The 21,581-nt window shown below is 47.5% G+C and overlaps 1 protein-coding gene across 2 annotated transcripts in view; it reads left to right on the plus strand.

The window, feature by feature from the left end:
* Positions 1-2,180: 2,180 nt before the first annotated feature.
* Positions 2,181-21,581, plus strand: part of NUDT14 (nudix hydrolase 14) — a 108,810-nt gene continuing 89,409 nt past the window's right edge. The window contains exon 1 of one of the 2 annotated variants that reach the window (XM_060261908.1): positions 2,181-2,450. In XM_060261908.1, the coding sequence (XP_060117891.1) occupies positions 2,370-2,450 (81 nt within the window). In that variant the 5' untranslated portion in view covers positions 2,181-2,369. Of the gene's footprint in view, positions 2,451-13,789; positions 13,947-21,581 lie in introns of those variants that run through there. The other variant, XM_060261909.1, reaches the window with a different exon arrangement.

Genomic DNA, 21,581 nt, shown 5'->3' on the forward strand with positions numbered 1-21,581 from the left:
CCTTCCTCCCCCACAACAGACACCCTGTGAGGTGGGTGGGGCTGGAGAGGGCTCTCACAGCAGCTGCCCTTTCAAGGACAACCTCTGCCAGAGCTATGGCTGACCCAAGGCCATTCCAGCAGGTGCAAGTGGAGGAGTGGGGAATCAAACCCGGTTCTCCCAGATAAGAGTCCGCACACTTAACCACTACACCAAACTGGCTCTCGTATTAGTGTGAGCTAGCTCACAGATTTTTAGACTCCAGCTCACAGATTTTTGTCTTTGCTCAGGAGGAATGGCCCCAGAGCAAAGGAGATTGTAAGCCGCTCTGAGACTCTTCGGAGTGGAGGGCGGGATATAAATCCAATATCTTCATCTACCTCACAGGGTGCCTGTTGTGGGGGAGGGGAAGGTAAAGGAGATTGTGAGGCGCTCTGAGACTCTTCGGAGTGGAGGGCGGGATATAAATCCAATATCTTCATCTACCTCACAGGGTGCCTGTTGTGGGGGAGGGGAAGGTAAAGGAGATTGTGAGGCGCTCTGAGACTCTTCGGAGTGGAGGGCAGGATATAAATCCAATATCTTCGTCTACCTCACAGTGTGTCTGTTGTAGGGGAGGAAGGGAAAGGAGATTGTGAGCCGCTCTGAGACTCTTCGGAGTGGAGGGCGGGATATAAATCCAATATCTTCATCTACCTCACAGGGTGTCTGTTGTGGGGGAGGAAGGGAAAGGAGATTGTGAGCCGCTCTGAGACTCTTCGGAGTGGAGGGCAGGATATAAATCCAATACCTTCATCTATCTCACAGGGAGTCTGTTGTGGGGGAGGAAGGGAAAGGCGATTGTGAGCCGCTCTGAGACTCTTTGGAGTGGAGGGCGGGATATAAATCCAATATCTTCATCTACCTCACAGGGTGTCTGTTGTGGGGGAGGGGGAGGGAAAGGAGATTGTGAGGCGCTCTGAGACTCTTCGGAGTGGAGGGCGGGATATAAATCCAATATCTTCATCTTCCTCACAGGGTGTCTGTTGTGGGGGAGGAAGGTAAAGGAGATTGTGAGCCGCTCTGAGACTCTTCGGAGTGGAGGGCAGGATATAAATCCAATATCTTCATCTACCTCACAGGGTGTCTGTTGTGGGGGAGGGGAAGGTAAAGGAGATTGTGAGGCGCTCTGAGACTCTTCGGAGTGGAGGGCGGGATATAAATCCAATATCTTCATCTACCTCACAGGGTGTCTGTTGTGGGGGAGGGGGAGGTAAAGGAGATTGTGAGGTGCTCTGAGACTCTTCGGAGTGGAGGGCGGGATATAAATCCAATATCTTCATCTACCTCACAGGGTGTCTGTTGTGGGGGAGGAAGGGAAAGGAGATTGTGAGCCACTCTGAGACTCTTCGGAGTGGAGGGCGGGATTTAAATCCAATATCTTCATCTACCTCACAGGGTGTCTGTTGTGGGGGAGGAAGGTAAAGGAGATTGTGAGCCGCTCTGAGACTCTTCGGAGTGGAGGGTGGGATATAAATCCAATATCTTCATCTACCTCACAGGGTGTCTGTTGTGGGGGAGGAAGGTAAAGGAGATTGTGAGTCGCTCTGAGATTCTTCGGAGTGGAGGGTGGGATATAAATCCAATATCTTCATCTACCTCACAGGGTGTCTGTTGTGGGGGAGGAAGGGAAAGGAGATTGTGAGCCACTCTGAGATTCTTCGGAGTGGAGGGCGAGATATAAATCCAATATCTTCATCTACCTCACAGGGTGTCTGTTGTGGGGGAGGAAGGGAAAGGAGATTGTGAGCCACTCTGAGACTCTTCGGAGTGGAGGGCGAGATATAAATCAATTATCTTCATCTACCTCACAGGGTATCTGTTGTGGGGGAGGAAGGGAAAGGAGATTGTGAGCCGCTCTGAGACTCTTCAGAGTGGAGGGTGGGATATAAATCCAATATCTTCGTCTACCTCACAGTGTGTCTGTTGTAGGGGAGGAAGGAAAAGGAGATTGTGAGCCGCTCTGAGACTCTTCGGAGTGGAGGGCGGGATATAAATCCAATATCATCTCCTTAGAGGGAACACTGCTGCCCACCTGGATCTATCTACTAGGAATATTCCCAGCCTTCCAACTCAAATAAGAGGGCATTTCCCTCCGTTTTTTTAAAGAGCCCCAAAGAGGACGGGAACACCAAATGGGGAGCGGGCCTGCTGCCCCCCCCAAAAGAGAGCAGCAGGGAACCCCCAGTTTGGACGCAGCCCCGCTCTGGAGGGCTTCCTCGCGGGCGCTTTCGCTCTCCCTCCGTCCCTCCTCCTTCCTCGGCGCATCGCTGTGAGGCGGGCGGGAGGAAGGCCGAGCCGAGCCCGGCACCGCGGAAGAGGCAGCCGAGTCAGTCGCGGCCGCCGCGGCGATGGAATCCCTCGAGGACTTGGCGGTGGGGCCCTGCACGGCCTCGGCCTACTTGCGGCCGCTGCGGCTCCGCTACCGTCAGGTAAGGCGGGAGAGCGGCCTGCCGGTGGGAAACTAGGCCTCGGCGCGGCTTCGGGTGGGTGGGTGGGCGGGCCTGGCTCTTCCTGCTCGAGAGGCGGCCTGAGGAGGAGCCGGGAGTCCCGCCCGCGGAGCGAGCCGGCGAGGAGGGGACGGGGGCTCCGGGCTGAGGCCTCGGAGCCTTTTCTGCACGGAGGGTGCCGTGGCTTATTTGTTATACTTCGTTTATGCCCCTCCCATTCTTCCGCCCTCCATTTTATGGTCACGACAACCCGGTGAGGTAGGGTAGGATGGGAGACTGGGGGGTTGCCAACCTCCAGGTGGTAGCTGGAGACCTGAGAGGGCTGCCAATACCCGGGAGGGGGGAGGGGATCCCCGGGTTGGAGGCTCCCCCCCCCCCCCCCGTTTCAGGGTCATCACAAAGTGGGGAAAGGGAGGAAATGTTTGCTGGGCACTCCATTATTCCCTATGGAGATCGATTCCCATGGTATAATGGAGAATTGATCTGTGGGTGTCTGGGGCTCTGTAGGGGCTGTTTTTTGAGATGGCGGCACCATATTTTCAGCATAGCATCCAGTGCCTCCCCCCAAAATACCCGCCAAGTTTCAAAAAGATTGGACCAGAGGGTCCAATTCTATGAGCCCCCAAAGAAGGTGCCCCATAGGGTATAATGGAAAATTGATCTCTGTGTATCTGGGGCTCGGGAGAGGGGGGTGCTGAGGTACACACCAGATTTTCAGCATAGCATCTGATGCCTCTCCAAAAAACACCCCCCCCCAAGTTTCAAAGAGATTGGACTAGGGGGTCCAGTTCTATGATCCCCAAAAGAAGGTGCCCCTATCCTTCATTATTTCCAAATGGAGGGAAGGCATATGAAAGGAGCGTGGTCCCTTTAAATGTGATGGCCACCTACCTACCTCACAAGGTGTCTGTTGTGTGTGTGGGAAAGTAAAGGAGACTGTGACCTCTCTGAGATTCAGAGTATAGAGTGGCGGGATATAAATCCAGTTTCTCCTCCTCCTCACAACGATCCTGTGAGGTAGACTGGGTTGGGAACAAGGAGTCCGAGGCCAGCCAGAAAGCATCATGGCCATGTGGAGATTTGAACCTAGGAGATTTGGACTCTGGCCATGTGGATATTTGAACCTGGGAGATTTGGACCTGGCCATGTGGAGATTTGAACCTGGGAGATTTGGACCTGGCCATATGGAGATTTGAATCACACTGGCTCTCAGCTATCCCAAAATGCAGTTTTAAAAAGGAGCCCTCCAGGCATAGTATTTATATAAGTGTTTTTATCAGGGGTCGCTTTGTAGAAAAATAGGTGATGGCGCTCATCCAGGGATTGATATGCAGCTGCACATTCAATGGAGAAGGAGGGGGAACCCCCAGAAAGGTTCAGGAGCTGTGCTCCTGTGAGTTCCTGCTGAATCTGAGGCCTGTTTTTTTTTTTATAGATGCCTATAGGACTTAGATCTCAGGCATATATTTTATGAGATCCTTCTGCTGGATGGCCATGAGTCAATACCTTAATTTTAGGTTTGATTCCTGTTTGCTCTTTGTGGTTTTTTTTTGTTGTTGTTTTTTTTAAGAGCCTGGAATTTATTCTCCTGGTGGAGACAGCAGTATAAAACAGGGAGGTTGAACTCATTTGTTAGGAGGTTCTGATATAAATGAGACCTTGTTGGGCTGGGCCATATGTGTACCCATTCAAGATTAGGTAGCAGTGATATAAACTTTATAAAGGACACAGACAAACACAATAAAATGTTTTTAAAAAAAAAAAAAACTTAAAACATGCTTAAAACATTAGCACTCATTGGTCTTAAAGGTGCTTTCTTTGTATTTCTCCCATGAGATCCAGGGAACTGGGCAAAGAAGCTCTGGCTCTTTCCTTCCTTCCCCAGGGGACCAGGAAGGGGAGGAGCCTCAGCCAATAGAAGGAAGAGAGGCTTGGCTCAGTAGCTCTTCTGTACAATTGAGAGAGTGGCAAAGCAAGCTCTGCCTCCCCCCCTTCCTTCCCAAGGGAGGAGCCTCAGCCAATGGAGAAAATAGAGGTTTTGCTCTGTAGCTTCTGTGTGATTGAGCAAGCCTTGCAAAGCAAGCAGAAGGAAGCAAGAGAGGGAGAAGAAAGCAGATGACAGCCAGTTGCTTGGGGGCCTGACTTGGTCCCCAGGCCACATGTTTGACACCCCCGCTATAAAACAATGCCCTCTGCTGATTGTTAGAAGCTGTTGCCAGTGGGAAAAAGAGAGTGCATAAAATGCAGAACGTTTCCTCCCCTGACCCTATTCATAATCTTTATATTCCTCATAAGTGCATCTGATATATACATCTCAAGCAATCATTGAGACCCCTTAGCTGCTTACAGACGGGCAGTTCGAGGTGGCCCTGAGACGCCTCAGAAGCCAACTAGAAAAACCCATCCAAACAAGCACATCTGCTGGCCACTCCCATCCCGTCCTCTAGCATCCTCTGAGCGGCTCAAAAAGCTACCATTTTCAAAGTGGTAGCACATTTCTGAGCTGCACGCCAGTTGCCTCACTAGCGTCTGGACGCACAAGTGAGGTGCCTTGGCAGTGTGAACCCCCCAAGCTGCTTTTGGCCTTTTTTGTTTAAAAATATATTGATTTCAAGTGCATGGGCGCATGATTGCACATGCGCATAACCAGGCCTCAGATTCAGCAGGAGCATAGCCCCTGAAGCTTTCTGAGAGTTCCCCTCCTCCCCTCCTACCTTCCTTGTCCATTGAATAGTAGGTGCAGCTGCATAACAATCCCTGGATTAGGAGAGCGGGCAGCCAGCCAGCCATCAGGAGCTTTGCCACATCCCCAGCAGCCCTCATTAACCCCTGGAGAAGCCCACACCACCCTTTCTCCACTTCTTATGTGATTTTGGGTGGCAGGTGGCTTGCTGGCCTTTTGGCTGGGGGGGGGGCAGCCAAGGAGAGCCCCAGGTGAGCAAGGCCTGCTTGAGCTGACTGGATCTCTAGCCATCTCAAGCAGGCCTCACTCGTCCGGGGCTCTACTTCCTTGCATTGGGTTGCTTTTGGCTGGGGGAGGGCAGCATATGCTAATGAGCCCCACCACCTATTTTTCTACAAAATGACCCCTGAGCATAACCAATAAATGAATGGCAAAAAAAGAAACCCAAACCAAGCTACAGGGATGGTGCGCAACAGCTGTCTGATCACGCCCGTGTTGCGCCATGGACGAGATGGGAACAGCTTGCGGTGGAGCTTGTAGACGGTTTAGGCTGCTTCTTTCTGAGCCGGCCCGATTTGGGACGCTTCCCATGCACCCCAAACTGCCTGTCTGCGAGCAGCCCCTTGTGTTTGAGGGCCATCAGCCCGCTTCTTGAAGTTACATTTGATTTCTGTTTATTGCATGTTAAGGGTCTGAAGGGAAAATGTGGAATTTTATCCTCCTGGCAGATTGAGCATTATAAAATTATTTTGCTGGCTGTCAGAGGCTATTGTAAGTGGGGAGAAGGGGATGCTTTGAGTCCCAAATGCCCCTCCCTGATAAATTCTGAATTCCTTCCAAGGTTTTAGATTGCCCCCTGGGGTACTGTATGGCTCCCACTAAAAATCTCTTTATCTAATTTTTACCTTTGGGCTGCCACACCGGCTGAGGGCATGAGATCTCCACACCCAGGTTCCACTGCCCATTATTGCTTCAGCGGCTGGCAGGAAATTTTTTTTTTAAAAAAACGGTGGTGTTACATCACTTCTGGGGAAACCTGGAAGTGATATCACAGCACTCTAGAACTAGCTGTTAACTCTGTGGTGGGTGATGGTACCCCCCATATTCTTGCCCCCCCATTCGTGCCAGCTGTCAGTTATTGCCAGCTCTATTTTTATTCCATCCTTCCCCCAAGAAGCTTGGGGGCATCTACAATTCTCCTTTCCCCTGTTTTATCCCTCATTTTTTATGTTGTGAGATAGGTTGGGCTATAGCAGGAGTGGCTAAACTGTGGCTCTTTTACACATATTGTGTGACTCCGGAAGCCCCCGCTGCCCCGTTGGCCAGCTTGGAGAAGGCATTTCTCTCTAACTCACTACTGGCTTGGAGAATGCATTTAAAGTTGCTACTTATGTCAGGGTCATCCAGATCAGTGCTATGTGCAGAAACGAGCAACTAGAATGATTCAAGGGTTGGAACATTTTCTCTGTGAAGAAAGGTTAAAACACATGGGACTCTAGCTTGGAGAAACCTCGACTGAGGGGTGACATGATAGAGAAGGTAGAGAAAGAAGGACTTTTCTCCTTACAATACAAGAACTCGTGGACATTCAATGAAACTGCTGAGCAGTTGGGTTAGAACGGATAAAAGGAAGTACTTCTTCACCCAAAGGGTGATTAACGTGTGGAATTCACTGCCACAGGAGGTGATGTGAGCCGCAACCATAGGCAGCTTCAAGAGGGAATTGGATCAACATATGGAGCAGAGGTCCATCAGTGGCTATTAGCCACAGCGTATCGTCTGGGACAGCGATGCTCTGTATTCTTGGTGCTTGGGAGGGGCAACAGTGGGAGGGCTTCTAGTGTCCTGGCCCCACTGATGGGCCTCCTGATGGCACCTAGTTTTTTGGGCCACTGTGTGACACAAGAGTGTTGGATTAGATGGGCCATTGACCTGATCCAACATGGCTTCTCTTATGTTCTTATGTCATGCTTGTTCATTAATAACAAGAGTGGGTTCTCTTTGCATCAATCACTTCTGGCAACTAGACAAGAGGCTGGGTCAGTACAACTCTGGCTGGGAAACATACCTGTCGATCAGTGTTTCTTTGTATCCTCTCATACATGGTTGATCCCCGATGCACTGTTTTGCTTCCTAAAGGAGAGGCTTCCGGTAGAATCCGCTCCGCATTCCCTCAGTGCCTGTTTTGAACCACCAGTATTTTAATCCTGAAGAAGCCTCTTTCTGCCCACCCTTGGTTTAGTGTTGTGAGACTAAATCACATCGCCTCAGGGCCCAATCGTGTTACTAAGTCCTCCTGTCTGCACCAGGTCCTGTTAGTCAGACATTCTTTAATGGCTGCACACACACTCGCCCAATGGGGCCGATAGCAGCTCCATGGAGGACGCTTCAAGTTGTCAAAAAAAAAAAACCAGCAGCATGAGGGAAAAGGTCCTCTGGAAGCCCTGGCTCCAATACAAATAGAGTACCAGTTTGGTGTAGTGGTTAAGTGTGCGGACTTTTATTTGGCAGAACTGGGTTTGATTCCCCACTCCTCCACTTGCAGCTGCTGGAATGGCCTTGGGTCAGCGTTAGCTCTGGCAGAGGTTGTCCTTGAAAGGGCAGCTGCTGTGAGAGCCTTCTCAGTCCCATCCACCTCACAGGGTGTCTGTTGTGGGGGAGGAAGATAAAAGATATTGTGAGCCGCTGTGAGACTCTTCAGAGTGGAGGGCGGGATATAAATCTAATTTCTTCATCTACCACACAGGGTGTCTGTTGTGGGGGGGGAGGTAAAGGAGATTGTGAGCCGCTCTGAGACTCTTCGGAGTGGAGGGCGGGATATAAATCCAATATCTACATCTACCTCACAGAGTGTCTGTTGTGGGGGAGGAAGGTAAAGGAGATTGTGAGCTGCTCTGAGACTCTGAGTGGAGGGTGGGATATAAATCCAATATTTTCATCTACCTCACAGAGTGTCTGTTGTGGGGGAGGAAGGTAAAGGAGATTGTGAGCTGCTCTGAGACTCTGAGTGGAGGGCAGAATATAAATCCAATGTCGTTGTCGTCTTCTAGGCCACGCAAAAGAAAAGACTAATATGCTAATTTATGTGCAAACCAAATATCAATACACTGACCTTTTTTTGAGCAGGAATGCAATTCTGGCTGGCTTGGCATCAGAGGGTGTGGCCTAATATGCAAATGAGTTCCTGCTGGGCTTTTTCTTCGGCAGTGCAAAAAGTACAGTGTGGTGAAAGCAGTTCCTATCTGTACTATGATCACATGAAGCTGTGTTATATTGAATCAGACCCTGGTCCATCAAGGTCTGTCTTATCAACTCAGATTGGCAGGGGATCTCTATGGTCTCAGACTGAGGTTTTTCACACTACCTACTACCTGGTCCTTTTAACTGAAGATGCCAGGGACTGAACCTGAGATACTCTACCACTGAGCCACAGCCCTTCTACCTCCCCACAGGCTATTAGAATATAAAAAATTAAATAAACAGTACAAAAGTTAGTAAGGTAAAGCAATTGATGGTCTGCTGTCTACTTAAGACAAAGAAAGGTACTTTCTTTGTATCTCTCCCTTGGGATCCAGGGAACTGGGCAAAGGAAGTTCTGGCTCTTTTCTTCCTTCTCCAGGGGACCACGAGATGGAGGAATCTCAACCAAAAGAAGGAAGAGAGGCTTGGCTCAGTAGCTCTGCTGTGCAAATGAAAGAGCCTGACAAAGCAAGCTCTCCTTCCCCCCTTCTTTCCCAAGGGAGGAGTCTCGGTCAATGGAGAAAACAGAGGCTTTGCTCTGTAGCTGCTGCGCAATTGAGCAAGCCTTGCAAAGCAAGCTGTTATGCAGAAGGAAGCAAGAGAGGGAGAAGGAAGCAAATGACAGCCAATTGCTGGGGGGGGGGGCTGATAGGAGCCCTCCGATGGCCTGATTTGCCCCCTGGGCTGCATATTTGACACCTCTGAGGTAGATAATGTCACTCTTCTTATCATCATATTGTTTGGGATTGAATCTGAAGGGTGACAGATTGGCCACATACAGTGCAAATCTTAACATTCTTCCCTGGGAGTGGGACCTACTGAATAACAGAAAACTTCTGCATAGACATGCCTAAAAAAAGGTAAAGGTAGTCCCTTGTGCAAGCACCTGTCATTTCCGACTCTGGTGTGACATCGCATCACAACGTTTGAGAGCCAGTTTGATATAGTGGTTAAGTGTGCAGACTCTTATCTGGGAGAAACGGGTTTGATTCCCCACTACTCCCCTTGCAGCTGCTGGAATGGCCTTGGGCCAGCCATAGCTCTCGCAGGAGTTTTCCTTGCCCTCTCAGCCCCACCTGCTTCACAAGGTGTCTGTTGTGGGGGGAGAAGATATAGGAGATTGTAAGCCTCTCTGAGTCTCTGATTCAGAGAGGAGGGTGGGGTATAAATCTGCAGTCGTTGTCTTCTTCACGGCAGACTTTTTACGGGGTGGTTTGCCATTGCCTTCCCCAGTCATCTACACTTTCCCCCCAGCAAGCTGGGGACTCATTTTACCGACCTCAGAAGTATGGAAGGCTGGGTCAACCTTGCACTGGCTATCTGAACCCAGCTTCCACCAGGATCGAACTCAGGTCATGAGCAGAGAGTTTGACTGCAGTACTGCAGCTTTACCACTCTGCATCATAGTTCCCAGGCTGCTGATCTTTGATCAATAGGAGTACAGTCTACTGCCATGATTATTCCAAATATTACTCTAACTAAATCAGTTGTACATTGTACCTGAACTACATTGCTTATAGTATACCTTAAGAAGAAGAAGAGTTGGGTTTTTATACCCTGCTTTCCCTTCCTCTCCCGTTCCTCTCTGAGAGAGTTCTGAGGAAACTGTGATTGGCCCAGGGTCACCCAGCAGGCTTCATGTGGAGCAGTGCGGAATTAAACTCAGTTCTTCAGATTAGAGTCCACCACTCTGAACCACCACACCACGCTGGTTCTCCAACTGCTTTAGGCAGTTCGTTGTTGCCTTTTAATTCTGTACTATTCCCTTGTCTTCTGCTGTAGGAGTCTGTTGCCTTTCTTCTGTAACCCAGCTTGCGTCTCAGTGAGAAATACAGTAAACAAATGAATATGTAGCGGTTAAATGCAGATTATTTTAGTGCTTTATTCTATATGTGATAAATGCAGTTGCTGCTTATAACTTTTTGATGGGAAGTTATTGCTTTCAGTGCCCCCTAAGTTTCCGTAGAGCCGCCCCACCAGTTTCCTTCATTTACCCTTTCGTTTCCCATGGCCTTTACTCTCCCCTCCACTATCCTGCCTTCCAGTCAGCTTCCTTACCCCATTTCCTGCTTTCTCAGTGCATCTAATCTTCTAGTCCGTCCTCAATTTACCCAGAATCTCTGTCCCATTTCCTTTTTCTGGCAGTTTCTGCAATCTTCTTAATCCCTTTCTTAGATGGGGAGATCCTCTATTAAGATATCTCCATTTCTCCCCAGCAAGATTCCCTTTTAATTACTGCGCAATCCATATATTTTCTTACCGCTTTTCTCTAAGCCATTGGTGTAGTGGTTAAGTGCGTGGACTTTTATCTGGGGGAACCGGGTTTGATTCCCCACTCCTCCACTTGTAGCTGCTGGAATAGCCTTGGGTCAGCCATAGCTCTCGCAGAGATGTCCTTGAAAACGCAGCTTCTGTGAGAGCTCTCTCAGTCCTACCTACCTCACAGGGTGTTCATTGTGGGGGAGGAAGGTAAACGAGACTGTGAGCTGCTCTGCGACTCTGAGATTCAGAGTGGAGGGTGGGATACAAACCTAATGTCATCATCTTCTTTTTCTGAGGTCACCACACAAAATCCTTATTACTAGAGCAATGCAATGTTGGCTGAGTTTGAGCTTGCCATGTGCAAAAGTTACATGAAGGTATCCTTGTGCCTTTGGAAATTTGGTCACCTGTACAAATAAAAATTAAACCTGCAGTGTATGAGATGGTATGTCTGATAACCTAAATGAGTAACACAGAAAATCCTTCCCCCAGGAAGACAGCTGTGCAACATACTAAATGACACAATTTTGCTTCTAGCCCAGGAGTGGCCAAACTGTGGCTCAGGAGCCACGTGTGGCTATTTCGAACTTACTGTGTGGCTCCCAAAGCCCCCACTAGTCCATCAGCCAGCTTGGGAAGGCATTTCTCTCTTTAAATCACTTCTCCGAGCCAAGCCAGCAGCTTAAAAAACACATTTAAAGTTAAAATTGCTTTCTTTCCACCTCTCCCTCCCCCTCCCCTCCATCTGTTCCCCTCCCTCCTTCCCTGCCCGCTTTCAAACATCTGATGTTCATGTCTTGCGCCTCTCAAAGATCTGATGTTTTATTCTATGCTGCTCATAGATTAAGCAAGTTTGGCCACCCTTGTTCTAGCCTTATAGAAAAAGATGTCACATACATAAGTAGAGGGGTCATAGGTCAGTGGTAGAGCCCATACTTTGCATGCCATTCCCAGGTGCACTCTCCAGAATTTCCTGTTGAAAGGTTGTTGAACACTTGTGATGGGAAAGACCTTTGCCTGAGGCATTGGAGAACTATCAGCCACCTTAGATGACATTGAAATGAGTTGGACCAATGAATACATTTAATATAGAATACATTTATTCATTCATCTCCCCGGGGCAGGGGACGGAGAAAAATGCTGGTTTGCAGTGCATTTTAGACTTGTTTGAGGATAAACGTTAGTGAAATGTTACTGTCCTTTTGAAGACTGATCATTGGAATGTTATTAGTAGTAGCAGTAAGAATCACGCCTGAGGGCAGGTTGGGTGAGAGATATGGTCATCAATCCTCAGGTAGAGGCTGGGGATCCACCCACTTCAGGGACATCAGAAAGCGGGGGGAGGGGAGGGAAATGTCTGCTGGACACGCCAATATTCCTATGGAGATCGATTCTGTTAGGGCAGGGGTGGCCAACGGTAGCTCTCCAGATGTTTTTTGCCTACAACTCCCGTCAGCCCCAGCCATTGACCATGCTGGCTGGGGCTGATGGGAGTTGTAGGCAAAAAAACATCTGGAGAGCTACCATTGGCCACCCCTGCGTTAGGGTATAATGGATCCACAAGTATCTGGGACTCTGGAAGGAATTTGTTTGAGTTAGAGGCACCAAAGTTTCAGTATAGCATCCAGTGCCTCTCCCCAAAAGACCCTCCAAGTTTCAAAAGGATTGTACCAGGGAGTCCAATTCTATGAGCCCTGAAAGAAGGTGCCCCATCCTTCATTATTTCCAATGGAAGGAAGGCATTTAAAAGGTGTGCAGTCCCTTTAAATGCGATGGCCAGAACTCCCTTTAGAGTTCAGTTATGCTTGTCACAACCTTGTTCCTGGCTCCACCTCCAATATCTCCTGGCTCCACCTCCAAAGTTCCCAGATATTTCTTGAATTGGACTTGGCAACCAGCTGGGTTTCTATGTTTCCTCTATACTTTGTATTTTGCTATCACCTCCCAAAGCTACAACTGGGACTGGGACTGGGAACCCTTTCCTACAGCTGTTCCATTGGGCTTGGGCTCAGTATGTCCTGCGTTTAGAGTTAATAGGGGCTTTGGGGTGGGGTGGAGAACAGATTGTTTTTGCTATGGGTTAGAACTGATGAAAAGAAGTACCGTACTCCTTCACCCAAAGGGTGATTAACACGTGGAATTCACTGCCACAGGAAGTGCTGGTGGCTACAAGCATAAACAGCTTCAAGAGGGGAACGAATAATATGGCGCAGAGGTCCATCAATGGTTATTAGCCACAGGTGGCTGAGAGGTGATATGTTCACCATCTTCAAGTACTTGAACGGCTGTCATATAGAGGATGGTGTGGAATTGTTTTCTGTGGCCCCAGAAGGTAGAACCAGAACCAATGGGTTGAAATTAAATCAAAAGAATTTCCGGCTCAACATTAGGAAGAACTTCCCGACCGTTAGAGCGGTTCCTCAGTAGGCTTCCTCGGGAGGTGGTGGGCTCTCCTTCCTTGGAGGTTTTTAAATAGAGGCTAGATGGCCATCTGTCAGCAATGAAGATCCTGTGAATTTAGAGGGAGGTGTTTGTGAGTTTGTGAGCATTGTGCAGGGGGTAGGACTAGATGACCCTAGAGGTCCAACTCTGTGATTCTATGATTTGTGCAGGTACCTCATTTCCCCATGTACTGTCCTCCTTGCAAACAAGATGGCTTTGTGTCCCTTGCGGAGCTCATCTGTGAGCTCAATGCCAGCTCTTCAGATAGAAAGCATCTTCTCACCCTTTTCCCCCTTAAACATTGACCAAGGTCCAATTAATGCATTAACGCTTAAATTTAAACATTTAAGGATTACTTTTCCTCCACACAGAAGGCCACTTAATGGCGCACCGAGGTCCCGAGTACTGGTCGAAAGGGTATTAATTATTTGCTTCAAGTTTCTTTCCCCCTCCCTTCCTGGGTCAGAGTCCTCCGAGCCTCCCATACGGAAGCTGGGAAGGGAATCTTGGAGCCTGGGACGGAGCAGCTGGCCTGGACATGGGCCGATGCCCCAGTTGACAGGTTGTTGGATTAGAAAGAATATCAAAGGCAGCGAGCTAAGATTAGGGATAAGTGAACATCTGACAGCAGTTTTGCAGGAGGGGAGAACAGATGAGAAACAATGGGAGTGGGGGGCTTGGGGGGGAGAGGAGAGGTGAGAAGGCCGTGGGAAAGAAAGCGTGGCGGCGATTTCTGAAGCTCCAGGTTGCTGCACCTCGTGAATAGGACAGGAAATGGGATTTTGCGGGGACAGATTGCGATGAGCAGCGATGAATATATTAGAGGCGAGAGAAGGGCAAAACTCCTCAAGGTGAGCGATGTGCTTTTCCGCGAATCGGTCAAATGTTGTTATGGAAGGGAGGGGCAGGGAGTCTCTATCTTTCCCTAAAGCCATGTTTATGATGCGTGCTAGGGAAAGAGATTATGCACACTCTGGGTTTGGCTGACCGGGCCTTTCAGCTGCTGTGAGCAGAGCAGGTGTTTTTATCTGGATGCGAGAACAAAAGGCATGAAGAAGTTGGATCTTAGAGGGGGGGGGGGTATGTACATGCAAGGGGTTACGTGTAAACTTGTGATTTTTTAAAATTTCCTTTGGTCTCCCCCCGCCCCAGTCCTGCTGCTAATGTCCGCAGTTGCGGGTGGAGATATTTCTTGGTGGATCACTTTTTGCCATGCAAAAGCAAAAAGCACAAGACGTTGGGGGCGAGGGGACTGTTACAACTGGGTATCAAGCGTAAGGGGAACCAAGAATTTAAGAGGGATTTTGGCAGCTGGTGTGTCTTTTCTCACCATGTACAACAAGTGGTTCCTGACAATATCTTCTTTGCTACACCCAGGACTTTTTTTTTGAGCAGGAACACAGTTCCAGCTGGCTCAGTGTCAGGGGGTGTGGCCTAATATGCAAATGAATTCCTGCTGGGCTTTTCCTACAAAAAAGCTCTGTGTGGAATGATGGGGATGTCAGGGGTGTGTGACCTAACATGCAAATGAGTTCCTGCTGGGCTTTTCCTACAAAACAAGCCCTGTGTGAAACAATGGTGATGTCAGGGGTGTGGCCTAATATGCAAATGAGGTCCTGCTGGGCTTTTTATACAAGGCAAGCCCTGTGTGAGACAATGGTGATGTCAGGGGATGTGGCCTAAAATGCAAATGAGTTTCTGCTGGGCTTTTTCTACCAAAAGAAAAGCCCCAGCTACACCATTATGGAAGGCGCGGGAACCCTGCTCTCCTTTCTTATCTGGCTGTGGCTATCCTGTTTGCTGTCCCAGCCACACTAGTTCCATTTAGAGTGAACTGGATTTAAACCTAGCCCCGTTGAAGTCCATGGGGCTAAACTGGCTCACCCTTTCAGTTAGTAAAGTTTGGAAACTAAGAAGGCCTGGGCGACTGTAAAACAGGGCTGCCAGTCGTAAGACCTAGAACAGGGGTGGCCAAACTGTGACTCAGGAGTCACATGTGGCTCTTTCACACATATTGTGTGGCTCTCAAAGCCCCTACTATCTCATTGTCCACTTGGAGAAGGCATTTGCCTCTAAATAATTTCTCCAAGTGAAGCCAGATAGCAGCTTGGAGAATGCATTTAAAGTTAAAGTTACTATCTTTCCACCTCTCCTTCCTTCCTTCCTTCCTTCCTTCCTTCCTTCCTTCCTTCCTTCCTTCCTTCCTTCCTTCCTTCCTTCCTTCCTTCCTTCCTTCCTTCCTTCCTTCCTTCCTTCCTTCCTTCCTTCCTTCCTTCCTTCCTTCTCTCAAACATCTAATGCTTATTCTGTGTCTCTTTCATTAAGCAAGTTTGACCACCCCTGACCTAGAAGGAGAGTTGCTAGCAGTCTTGGATGAAAAAAAATTTCCTGGGTGGAAATGAAGCTTTTTCATGGCATGGAGGTAAAGAACATCATCTGGGAAATAATATCCTATTAAGCCTCTGTTAAAGTGACATTTATCTTCAGGCCCGTTGACAACCCTACTTAGAACCCTTCTCAGGCTTTGAAGGGAACTCTGGCATCCTGTCCGAACGTACAACCCCCTGTTTTAAGTTGTTCATAAGGCAGAATTGCCAGTCATTCCTGTAGGATGGCCTTCCAGATGATGTCCGCTGGAGCATGTCCTTTCTGGCCCCCAGGGGAGACTGTAGCTACCTGTCTTGGTGCTTGGGGGGGGCAACAGTGGGAGGGCTTCTAGTGTCCTGGCCGCACTGATGGACCTCCTGATGGCACCTGGATTTTTTTGGCCACTGTGTGACACAGAGTGTTGGACTAGATGGGCCACTGGTTTGATCTAACATGGCTTCTTTTATGTTCTTATGTCTTCTGAGAAAGACTTTGGAATAGTGTTGTTGAGTGCATATTAATTCTAGACGTGAGTTTTCACATGCAAGCCCACTTCGGCAGACAATGGAGTGGAATGGAATTGTCCGATAAAGTGTGCTTGCATACGAAAGCTCACACCTTGAATTACACTTTGTGAGCCACCCTGAGCCTACTTCGGCGGGGAGGGCAGGATATAAATAAACTAAACTTTGTTGGTCTTAAAAGTACCGCTGGACTCTAAGTTTGTTATATGGCTTCATACCGACACAGCTACCCACCTTGATATATGTATTAACTCTGTTGACTTAATCTTGTTCTCTTCTGTTATTGCGTTATTTGACGGATGTTTCTTTTCTTTTTAAATGCTCGCATCTAGTCATAGGAGGGGTGGAATAGAAATATCTTAAATATACTAAATTTATAAACCCAGGTGGAAGAGGAGCCTTTATACTTGATTGCGAGTGGGTCTGTCAGATTCAAGTGCGTGCTCACTCTTATAGAACCAGAATGTCTGTGGCAATTTTCATAAGAAATATTCACAGTTCTTCCCTGAACACACATACATGTGAGCATAGAGATAGTCCTGTCTATTCTTTTGGTCGAGTTTCGTTTCAAAAGGGGGCGATCTCCTTGAGTTTGGCCCTGGGTCTTACCTACCCTTTCAGCAAAAGTCCGTATAGTCAGTGATGATATTCCCAGTAGTAATATATGGCTGTGAGAGTTGGACCATAAGGAAGGCCGAGCGCAGAAGAATAGATGCTTTTGAGCTGTAGTGTTGGATAAGAATCTTGAGAGTCCCTTGGACTGCAAGATCAAATCAGTGAGTCCTAAGGGAAATCAACCCAGACAGTTCCCTGGAAGGTCAGATGCTGACGCTGAAGCTCAAATACTTTGGCCACCAAATGAGAAGGGAGCACTCACTGGAGAAAATCATGATGCTGGGAAAGACAGAAGGCAAAAGAAGAAGGGGATGGCAAAAGATGAGATGGCTGGACAGCGTTACTGATGTAACTAACATGAATTTGAACAGACTTCGGAGGATGGTAGAAGACAGGAGGGCCTGGCGTGACTTTGTCCATGGGGTTGCAAAGAGTTGGAATCGACTGTGCGACTGAACAACTACTTACCTACCCCCTTCCCTGGTGAATGTAAAAGGATCTCAGCTAGACTTTCTTCCTTCACTCTCTGGCGTCAGTTTAATACTTCTAACTCATGTTATCTGCAAGGGACTCCCTTTCAACTGAAACTGGATTTAGGTTTTTTTCTTCTAAAGTTGGAAAGATTAGAAAAGCAGTTCAGGTTTTCAGCACTCTGATCATGGGCTGGGGTGCAACGTGAAAAATGCATTACAGATACAGTTATCAAGTCTGGTGCTTGTGGGAACTTCAGTAGCATCTGAAACTTGCATAGAAAGCAGAATTGTACCAGGTGTGGCTTTTTCTTTGACAGGATAGAAGTGATGAGAAAGTCTGTATGTGGTGGATTTCCCTGTCTTTGCAGCTCTTAGGGCCAGCTCAGACTTGCAATGTTTAATTTCTTATGCCTCCATTTTTTCCAAATTAGATTGTGACTCTTTGGTCAGATTGTGATTTCTTACGGCTTCATTTTTTTTCCAAGTTAGATTGTGACTCTGAAAAAACATTGGATCTGGAAGCAGTGCAAAGTGGTACGGTGTTTGTCCTGTGTTAACTTATTCACATATACGTGCAACCCATCTCCTACCGAAATCAGGCTAAGTACGTGAAACAGGAAGGAACATGTATTTCCTCTCTGTTTATCCCCACCCTTTGCTTTCTCTTTTTGCCCCCATCAAATTCTTAACATTATAAGCTCTTTGAGGCAGGAACCTTGAACAATTCCGCAGAGCCTGCAAGACCACCCTTTTTGGGATGGCCTTTGCCGATTAAATAACAGAGGGACTCGCCTAAGTGATTTTCGCCATCATGCTTATTGGAAATAGCACCAGAATGTTAATTTAAATTTTAAATTAGACTATTTTAAAGCTAAATACTGATTTTAAATACTTATTGTATAACCTATTGTATTTGATGTTGTTAGCCGCCCTGAGCCTGCTTCGGCGGGGAGGGCGGGATATAAATAAAATGTTGATTGATTGATTGATTGAACATGGCTTCTCATATTCTGTAAAATGTGATGCTACATAGATGGTGACCATAAATAGTTAATAAAAAGCACCACGAGATGCTTCAGCTATCAAGATGAAGGAGTCATCCTTGGTATCTGGCGAAAGTGGCTTTGACTCCCGAAAACTTATACCCATAAAATCTTGTTGGTCTATAAAGTGCTGCTAGACTCAAAATCAGCGGCTCCTTGGTCCAGGCAACCTTATTTACCATCAATGGACTGGTTTGGAAACCATCATCTTATTCACCTCCTGTTGTGTTCTGAGTTCGGTTCAAGGTGTTGGTATTGACCTTTAAAGCCCTATATGATCGAGGGCCTGCCTATCTACGGGACCCCCTTTCTCCGCATGTTCACCAGAGAGCACTGTGTTCAGGGACACAACATCTAATATCTATCCCCAGACCAAGGGAGGCCAGGCTGTGTTCTACACAGGCCAGGGCCTTCTCAGTGGCAGCACCAGAATTGTGGAACACCCTCCTGGAGGCCATAAGGGCCATGCGGGATCTTTCCCAATTCCGCAGGGCCTGCAAAACTGAATTATTTCGACAGGCCTTTACCATCTAAACCTGGAGAGGACTGCCACTTTACACTGTTGAGAAATTATGACAACTATGGGATCACTGTTAGGAAGAAAGATCCCGCCTTTACTGTATATTGTATTTAAACAGCAAATGTTTTGAATTGTTTTATTGCTTTTAATCGGTAACTGTAGATGTTCCAATTGAACAGACTGCTAGCCGCCCTGAGTCCGCTTGCAGAGAGGGCAGGATAAAAATCTAAAGTAATAAATAATTCACCATCAGTGAATGTCCTAATGCAACATTGTTGTTCAGTCGCACAGTCGAGTCCAACTTCTTGCGACCCCATGGACAAAGTCACGCCAGGCCTTCCTGTCTTCCACCATCCTACGAAGTCTGCTCAAATTCGTGTTTGTTACATCAGTAACACTGTTCAGCCATCTCATCTTTTGCCGTCCCCTTCTTTTGCCTTCTGTCTTTCCCGGCACCAGGGTCTTCTCCAGTGAGTGCTCCCTTCTCATTTGGTGGCCAGAGTATTTGAGCTTCAGCTTCAGCATCTGACTTTCCAGGGAACAGTCTGGGTTGATTTCCCTTAGGACTGACTGATTTAATCTTCTTGCAGTCCATGGGACTCTCAAGATTCTTCTCCAGCACCACAGCTCGAATGCAACATGCTATGAGCCAATTCCGCACTAGACCTTTAATCCTGGTTCAGCCCTTTCCTCAAACTGACATTCTACACTTGAGTCATGGAATCATAGAAACCAACTCTATGAGTTTATGATTCTAGTGCAGAAAAAAAAAATTGGGACAGGGATGAACCAGCGTGGTCTTCTTTTTTAAACTCAGCATCACGCACACGCTTAGCTTGGTAGAAAGAGGAATGCCTTTCCCAGGTTTGGAGAAGGGGGCGGCCAGCTGTTAGTTCTAGCGGGTAATTTGAAATCTGGAGTGTGGGTAGCATCTGTCAGCTTTGTATTGGTTTTTTGTGAAGGAGTGAGGGAGGTGAAAGGTCCCCGCAATCTCTGTAAGAAGGTCCTGTGAGAAAGTCTTAGGGGGGAGAATCTAAAGCTCGCTTCTAAGCATTGCCTTCCATTAACCCCCTGCCGCTAGTCTTCGTCAAGATATTTTAATGGCTTTCAAAGCAAGTGAGCGGAAAATGGCTCCTGAGCAATTTGGGTGAGACTGAGCCGCAGACTGCTTTTGCTTTTTTGCATAAAATGCCCCAAAGACCAAGGGAAGAAGTGCTTATGAAAGACACTGTCACCCTAAGGTGTTTTTTTTTTAAAGTCGTAACAACTCGAAGGTAAAAGTTTGACATCTTGGCTTTTGTGTTGAAAATTCCCCTTTTGGAGCCTTTTTAACCAGTTTGCATGTACTTTTTTTTTTTTTTTAAGAGAAGAAGGGATTGGAAAGAGAACTGCTGGAAAGGTGGTTTGTTGGAATAAGGGACATTTGCCCCTCTCAGCTTCAGCCTCCGTATTCAGTGGAGAGGCTGCTTGCATGTTGAGAACATAAGAGAAGCCATGTTGGATCAGGCCAATGGCTCATTCAGTCCTATACTCTGTGTCACACAGTGGCAAAAAAAAAAGTGCCATCAAGAGGTCCACCAGTGGGGCTAGAAGCCCTCACACTGTGCCCCGCCCCCCCCGCCAAGCACCAAGAATACAGAGCATCACTGCCCCAGACAGAGAGCTCCAACAATAGGCTGTGGCTAATAGCCGCTGATGAACCTCTGCTCCATATGCTTATCCAATCCCCTCTTGAAGCTGTCTATGCTTGTAGCCACCACCACCTCCTGTGACAGTGAATTCCACGTGTTAATCACCCTTTGGGTGAAGAAGTACTTCCTTTTATCCGTTCTAACCCAACTGCTCAGCAATTTCATTGAATGTCCACGAGTTCTTGTATTGTGAGAAAGGGAGAAAAGTACTTCTTTCTCTGTCTTCTCTATCCCATGCTTTATCTTGTAAACCTCTATCATGTCACCCCGCAGTCGACGTTTCTCCAAGCTAAAGAGCCCCATGTTCTCCCAACTTGCTTACTTCCAGTGCCACAACTGATTTTTTTTTTCATATTTGGGGGAGCTTGCCCCCCCCCTCTCCCACTCCAGAAGAGCTGCCTTTAGGCCCCAAAGAGTAGTATAGTCAAGTCAAGTTTAATATAATCAGAGACCTATCGCCCCAAAAAGTAACAAGTGGCATTGTATACCAGGGTATACAATTCAGTCTGGGCACAGTATAAAAACACTATACATAAAAATGTCGGTTTCCATTTCTAGTTATAAAACAAAGATGATTAAAATATTTTATAAACATATAAATTGAAGAGCAGTATAAGTGCTTCTGAGGCTGTCGTTACTCAGACAGACTGTTCTGATCAGACACTGTTGTGCAAGCAAGAGAAAATAAGACAATTTATCCCCTGCTGCTACCCCCACCTGTGTTAAGTGCAGGGCTTTTTTTAATATCAGGACCTCCTTTGCATATTAGGCCACACGCCCCTGATGTAGCCAATCCTCCAAGAGCTTACAGTAGGCCCCGGAATAAGAGCCTAATATGCAAAGGAGATCCTGCTACAAAAAAATCCCTGGTTAAGTGTTTTTCACAGTGGTGAATTCTACATGGGCTTTTTGCTTCCCTTTGGGCTCCCAATTCTAGCTGATTACTTCTGAGCTTCCCCACAGCATCATTGCCCATCCGTTGTCTTTCCAACATTTCCCAGCACTTTTTCTGTGCTTCTGCAAGCCGTCTTTTATCCTGTGTTTCCTGCCAGTATGTGGCTGAAGTGCCTTCCCTATAAAAAGGGTGCTGGGCATCAAAAGGTGCCCCCTGCTTAGGCACATTTTCTGTGCTGCATTCCTCTGAATCTGCCATTTCCATCCCTACACCATGAAACGCTTTATAAAAATTACTATAGCGCAGGGGTGGCCAAACTGTGGCTCAGGAGCCACATGTAGCTATTTCTCACATATTG

Source organism: Heteronotia binoei, chromosome 21 (assembly GCF_032191835.1).
Source record: "Heteronotia binoei isolate CCM8104 ecotype False Entrance Well chromosome 21, APGP_CSIRO_Hbin_v1, whole genome shotgun sequence".
In the NCBI taxonomy this organism is placed as follows: domain Eukaryota; kingdom Metazoa; phylum Chordata; class Lepidosauria; order Squamata; family Gekkonidae; genus Heteronotia; species Heteronotia binoei.